Genomic DNA, 7,482 nt, shown 5'->3' on the forward strand with positions numbered 1-7,482 from the left:
ACTATAACCTTATAAACAATTATATTTTGTAAGTACCACCACAGAAGTCCCACGCCTTGGGAGATTTAAATAAATATTGGCTTCTGTTTGGTCACTTTGTGACCCTCGGTCTGTCATGAATTTATTGACCTCTGTTTTGTACGGAACAAAGTGTTGTGCGAAGATAAATGTTACACCATTGTGGGAGTCACCTCTATAATCCGTACGAGCTACCTCTTAAATCTATATCTCTGTTCTGACTATTATTCCTGTGACCCGTATTCTATTTTGTTCGACATCGTAATTATAATTATTTATTTATATAATTTCTATATTTGGGCTTCTGCACATATATGATTCATTATTGTATTGGGTTACTAAAATAAAGATTGAATAGTATAGAATGATTGTTTTTTAGTTTTTATATGAAATGGCTGTCCTCTATTAATATTTTTTATTGTTTTTTTAGCGAACATTCTACAAGAATGATCATTAATGCACCGATTTTTTTCTTTTATTTATTTATTTTTTTTTAATTTTTTTTGGCAGATGGAGGGATTGTGGAAAGCTTTTTTCAAATATGTCTAAGGTTGTGAGGCTATCATCACTCTTCGTGAGTCTTATTTTGATAATTTAATTTTTTTATTTTTTAAGTCTTGTGAAAAAATATATATATATATTGATCCAATAATACTAAAAATGATTTAATCATATTTGTCTTCTAAAAAGTGGATGAAAAGTATAATTTTAATGATAAACTACTAACTTTTTTTAAGATAAATATGATAAAATCATGTGATAATAATTTTTAGTTTTATTTTCGAGTTTCTAAATAAAAATGAAATTGTCCATTTGACTCTTACTTTTTCAAAATAAAGAACCATCAAGGCCCCATTATAAATAACTAGTTCCAAAAATTCACAAGTACAATCAAATGCTACATTTGACTCTTTTTATATATTAAAGAAAAGAACCATCAAGACCTCATTTAATTTCACAACTACTAGTTTCACAAATTAATCTCATTTATTTTCACAAATTTAAATTAAAAAATTCTCAAATTCACAGTAATTTAATTCTAAAAAAGGGAATTCACTAATCATTGCATATTTTCTTTTGGCCTTCTTGTGTGCTGTTATTGGTTGTTTGGCAGGTGGGAAAATGGGGTGGCAAAGCAGTGTGAAGAAGACATACAGCTGGGAAAATGTGATGACAATAAGTGCATGTCTGCATGTCACCAACACTAAGAGCACCAAACAGGCCTTCTGCCTCCTCAACAAACAAACCTGCCAATGTTACTATACCTGTTGAGTATTTCAACAATATAAGAGCGGACAACACAGTCAAGCTTCTTAAACTAGATGGAATTGAACCGTTTAACAAATTATAACCCACATCAAATTGCAATAGTTTGGTACAATTTGACAGTTGAGACGGCAACGAACCTTCCAAATTGTTGCGAGAGAGATTCAAAGCCTCAAGATCCACAAATAAGCCCTGTAAGCCTATTCATCGCCAAGCCAATATAAGTAACATTGGTAAGGTTTACCAAGCTTGATGGAATTGGACCAGTCAGGCGGTTGTTGCTAAGATCCATGAACAGAAGGTTTGGATTTTTCAAAAATTCTGGAACAACTCCGGTGAGGCTATTCTGTTTAAGAATCAGCCTTGTCAGAGTCGAACAAGTTCCTACATCGGAAGGTATGCTACCTTCAAGACGATTCACACCCAGCATCAGTTCCCTCAATTGCTTATTGAAGCAAAGGTTTGGCGGTATTTCACCAACGAATGAGTTGTTGGTGAAGTCCACCAGGGTCAAATTACAATTCATTCCTAAACTTTGGGGTATGACTCCGGAAAAATGGTTGTCGAACAAAGAAATGTTTTTCAAATGCTTTAGCTCAGCGATCTCAGGAGGTAGTTCCCCGGAAAGATTATTGTCGTACACATAGAAATTCTCAAGGCTCTGAATCTTCCAAATACTTATTGGAATCTCACCATCCAAATGGTTAGTGTTAATGTACACTAACCTAACCCACTAACCTAACCCACTACATCCACCCCACTAAACCTAACACACTTACCATCTCCACTACCACCCACCACCTCCACTACCATCCACTACCACCACTCACTAACCCAAACCCTCTCCTATATAATGCCACTCTGATTTGTAATACAATATATCAATACAACAATCTTGTAACACATCAATCAGAATACAATCAATCAATAATACAATTCTCTTTATACATTGAATTTCAACATGGTATCAGAGCAAGGTTAACAACTTAGTAATTCTGCTTCACCGGCGGGCGGCAACCTCGCCTTGGCCGCCCGCCGGACCTCTACACATACCTTCTTCCATCCGCTGCCACGATAACCCTTAACCCAGAAGCTACATCCCCGAAGCCCATGTACTCTTCTGCCACCTTGAGATTCATCTTCTCCACATGACAAAAATATACACAATCCACCAGCACTAGGTGGTGGAAGCACCGTACCCGAAATAGAAAGTATCTGGAACCTCCCAAGCAGTGTCACCACACTTCCTCCAGGAGCTGCCGCTGGCTGACGGAGAGTCACGTTTACGACGGTGCCGCATCCACTGAGAACACACACTCCTCTTCCTCTTCGCCTGGCGTAAACAGACACGCTCTCGACAACATCAGAACCTGCTGAGACTTCAAGTAGGTCGGATCGGAGGGCGTTTGGGCTGTCTCGTGTTATGATTATTGGTGGCTTCGACTTGTTTTTGGATCCCGGAGGACGGCCTCGGGGATGGCGGCTGGAGGTGGCGGCCGCATCCGCATCTGTTGAAAGTTCTAGTTGATTGTTTGTCCCCTGAAGCTCGGCTTTGATAATGGTGGAGAGATTGGAGAAGAGACCTTTGAGAGACTCCGCAAGTTCGTCTCGCTCCTTCTCTTCCTCCCAGACATGCCTTGAGCCCCCGGTTCTCAAACACTGATCTGCTGTTCAAAGTCCTTCTGTTGTAGACTCCTCCACGACAGCCTTATACACCACCCACCCAGCTACACACACATGCACGCCTTCTCTCTCTCTCTCATCTTTCTACTTTCCAGCCCACGGTTTTGCACATACCCAGCATATAATAATAATAATAATAAAAAAAAAAAAAAAAAAAAACAAAAAAAAAAAAAAAAACAGAAAAGAGACGACTGCGACACATACCATCCGACACTCCATTCACACGCACACAGCACAACCACCACCCCACTCACTTTTTTTTTATTTTCTTTTAATATATATATATATTTTCTTTTAATCCGACACTCCATTCACTCCATTCACACGCACACAGAACAACCACAACCCCACTCACTTTTTTTTTTATTTTCTTTTAATATATATATATAATATATTGCACAGCCTTTTCCACTTTTGCACCAATCCATGTTCCTTTTTTGTTTTTTTTTTTTCTTTTTCTTCTACCCAAATTAGTCACTCTTCCCCTTTTAATATATATATATATATATATTTCTTTTTTTTGTTTTTTTCTTTTTTGACAAGCAAACGACACACCCATTGATTTGCACATGTATCTACTCTCTCTCTACTCAAGACACCCCCACTATGTCTTCTTTTCACCCCATCCTCCACCTTTATTCTGCACCATCCATCTTCCCCACATCATTTCCTTTTGTTGGGCGTTACCCCAACTTTATTTTGACACATAGTTTTTCTATTAAAAAAAAAAAAAAAAAAAAAAAAAACAAAACAAAACAAAACAAAACAAAACAAAACAAAATAAAATAATTTACACATTTGCCCAACAAACCATATTTTATTCATGACAGGGACTTAACCCCCATCACATTTCTACACAACAAAAAAAAAAAAAAAAAAAAAACACACAAACAACAACCAAAGGCTTTATTTTCTTTTCTGCAGCGGCCATACATCGACCTCACTTCTTCTCTACTCTGCCGCCGGTCTCTTCTTCTTGCCTCCGTCCTGAGCGGCCCTTGACGGTGTTGCCTCCGTGTTTTCCACGCCGCCGAGCACGTTCACTCCCCCATACTCCTCCACTGCAGCATATGGAGGACCTCCAAATCGGAACATCACGGTGGCCTTCCGCTTCAGCTCCTTGTTTTCTGCCCTTAGCACGCTTATCTCTGCTCGCGCATCCTTATACATGCGTTGGAGCAGAGCCAGCTGGGAGTTTAATTGCTGCACCTCATTTGTCCTACTCTGCAGCCGGTGCGACAGGTTTGTGACCGCCGTCATGGACTCCACACATGCCTTCAAAGTATACTGATTAGCCTCCACATCCGTTTGCACTGCCATTTTTTGCTCCACCGACTGCATCGGAAAGTTCAACGGAGCAAACCCAGTGGTGTTTGGTTGAGGTTCACGGGACACCGCACCAGTTCTCTCTCCTGTGGACTCGTTGAGATCGGGAAAGAGAGTGAGCAGCCCACGGGAAGACGAGGCCATTTTCTGGGCAACAGAGTGTTACAGAATATCTCTCACAAACAGAGTGTTACAGACTATCTCTCTCAGCAATCTCAGCAAAACGACCTCTCTTTCTCAGCAAAACGAAGACTTTCAGAGGTTTCTCTCAGTTTTTCTGTCTCAGTTTCTGCCTCCTCCGCTTCGGTTTATAAAGACCATGACACAGAAGCAGCCACGCGCATCGCGCGCCTTTTGACGCCGACAACCTGGCACGCCTTTTCATGGCACGCATTTTCATGGCACGCCTTTTGATGCCTCGGGCACGCCTTTTGATGACACGCCTTTTGAGGGTGCGGGCACACCTTTTGAGGGCACGACTTTTGAGGGCTCGATATCTACATCCATTTTTGGGCAGCCTATATACACACTCATACAGTGTCTTTTACACACTCATACAGTGTCTTTTACACCGGTCAGCTTTATCAATCCATTTGTTTCAACCTCAAATAGGTTTCTATCTTCACACCTATTTGCGTTTGAGGGGGGGTTATACCAGTATCAGGTATAAGTCGCTCATGGCGCACTCCCTAAGTCGCCTCCTCGGTGCACCACCACAGCTTCTACATCGGTCTGACACGACCACACAGTGTCTTCTACAACGGTCCGACATGACCCCGTAAACTGTCCTGCTACATCGGTCCGACATGACCTCATAAACTGTCTGCTACAACGGTCCGACATGACCCCGTAAACTGTCTTCTACAACGGTCCGACATGACCCCATAAACTGTATTCTACATCGGTCTGACACGACCACACAGTGTCTGCTACAACGGTCCGACATGACCCCGTAAACTGTCTTCTACACCGGTCCGACATGACCCCATAAACTGTCTTCTACATCGGTCCGACATGACCCCATAAACTGTCTGCTACAACGGTCTGGCACGACCATACCGTGTCTCCTATCCTGTTTTATTTTATTTATCAGTTTACTTTTCTGTTTTGTTACTCTCTTCAAACTCAAGTTGGTTAGTTCCTATCCTCCTTGAGTTTGAGGGGGGCTGTTAATGTACACTAACCTAACCCACTAACCTAACCCACTACATCCACCCCACTAAACCTAACACACTTACCATCTCCACTACCACCCACCACCTCCACTACCATCCACTACCACCACTCACTAACCCAAACCCTCTCCTATATAATGCCACTCTGATTTGTAATACAATATATCAATACAACAATCTTGTAACACATCAATCAGAATACAATCAATCAATAATACAATTCTCTTTATACATTGAATTTCAACAGTTAGTAAACAAGAAAAGGTTCTGCAACTCACTCAGCAACCCTAATTCGATCGGGATTTCCCCCTCAAGTTGGTTGTCATATAGCTGAAGATCATTCAGGGATTTCAAATTGCCAAGCTCAGGTGGTATTCTACCCGATAAACGGTTTTCACAGAGGTAAAGAAGTGTCAGCTGGGTTAATTGTCCGAGAGAAGGTGGGATAGGACCGGTTAAACGACAACGAACAGCGGCAAGTTGAGTTAAGCTACTACAATTTCCCAACCCTGGTGGAATACCACTGCTAAAATAGTTGAAAGACAAGACCAAAGTGTCCATTTGCTTGAAATTACCCAAACCCAATTGAATAGTACCCTCTAGACTGTTATTACTAACATCAAGATACATTAGCTCCTCAAGATTATTCAAACTCTCCGGTAAATCCCCAACAAATCGATTGTCATTCAAGTAAAGTTCTACCAATTTGGTACAATTTCCTATGGAGAAAGGAATGGTGCCTGACAATTGATTACCATATAGCCAAAGAGATGAAATCTCACTCATGTTGCCAACATTCAATGGGATCGAACCGTTGAGTTCGTTCACATCGAGCCAAACAGTATCCAAATGTGGGATTCGAAACAGAGATTCAGGGATTGAACCTTTCATGAAATTAGAATACAAGTTTATGAATCTCAAATTCAGCAAATTCCCAAAGCTCTCTGGTATATCACCAGTGAAGCTGTTTTGGGAGAGTTCCAAGTATTCAATGAGGCTACAATTACCCAATTGAGAAGGGATTGAACCTGTGAAACCATTGTTGCTGAAATCAATGGACTTCAATTGGGTCAATTCAGCTATCTCAGGTACTAATCGACCCAATATTTGAAAACCAGATAGGTTTAAAGAAACTACAAAGTGGCTGCGGTGATGATTGGAGTCACATTGGACTCCAACCCATGAACAAGGAGTGGAATCAGAAGCGTTCCAGCTTGATTTCATGGAAGGAGGAATAGAAGTCCAATGGGTCATGAGTGACAACAGAGTTGTACCATCAGAGCTCAACCCAGATACAGCATAGATTGAAACAGAGAAACACAACAACAGAGAGAGAGAATAGGAAGAAATTTTCATAATTATCTGTAACTCAAAAGAGATTGGAAAATGCTGTGAAGGAGAGAGAGGAAGAGTAGGAGAACAATAAAGAAAGAACTTACCCAACTTGGAAAATTCCCATTTCCCAAGAAAACACAAGAAGCTTTTGACTGTGTTTTGAGTTTGAGTACTTCTCAATGTCACTGAACATTTTTAAAAAAAAACTATGGAAGAAGATGATAACCGACTTGGTATTATATACATATATATATATTGAGAGAGAGAGAGAGAGAGAGAGAGTGGAGGGAGGGAGCTGAGTAGGAGAGACAGAGTCCTGAATAAATGTTACGGCTTGGTTGGTTGTATATTGTTATCATTTTATACTAGTAAAACGGTTTTTTCAGTTAAAAAAAAAAATAGAAAGTTAAATATTTTTATAATTTATAATTTTTTGATAAAATTAAAAAATAATTTTAAAAAATCAACAAAAATATAATTCCCAAGCAACCCCTCAGTGAAGGTTTAGGGAATTCTATAAAAAATAATAATAATAATCATAAAAAATAAGATTCAAATATCATATCAACTTTTTTACTCTCAAAAGATAATTTAACAATTTCACAAACACATTAATAACTTTCAAAAAGTTCAAAAATCACTGAAAAAACAAGGGTTCTGTAATAAATGAAATTTAGAA

The 7,482-nt window shown here is 39.7% G+C and overlaps 1 protein-coding gene across 1 annotated transcript; it reads right to left on the bottom strand.

Moving 5' to 3' along the window:
* Positions 1-2,212: 2,212 nt before the first annotated feature.
* LOC114311947 (uncharacterized) lies at positions 2,213-7,115 on the bottom strand. Its single transcript, XM_082909240.1, has one exon. It carries the CDS (start codon positions 6,822-6,824, stop codon positions 5,709-5,711), a length of 1,116 nt encoding a protein of 371 aa, XP_082765366.1. The 5' UTR covers positions 6,825-7,115; the 3' UTR covers positions 2,213-5,708.
* Between the last annotated feature and the right edge of the window lie 367 nt (positions 7,116-7,482).

This window comes from Camellia sinensis, chromosome 15 (assembly GCF_055761805.1).
Source record: "Camellia sinensis isolate YWXY chromosome 15, ASM5576180v1, whole genome shotgun sequence".
Lineage (NCBI taxonomy): Eukaryota > Viridiplantae > Streptophyta > Magnoliopsida > Ericales > Theaceae > Camellia > Camellia sinensis.

Coding starts and splice junctions, on each gene's coding strand:
- LOC114311947 (XM_082909240.1), bottom strand. CDS start 6,824: ATGAAAATTTCTTCCTATTCTCTCTCTCTGTTGTTGTGTTTCTCTGTT.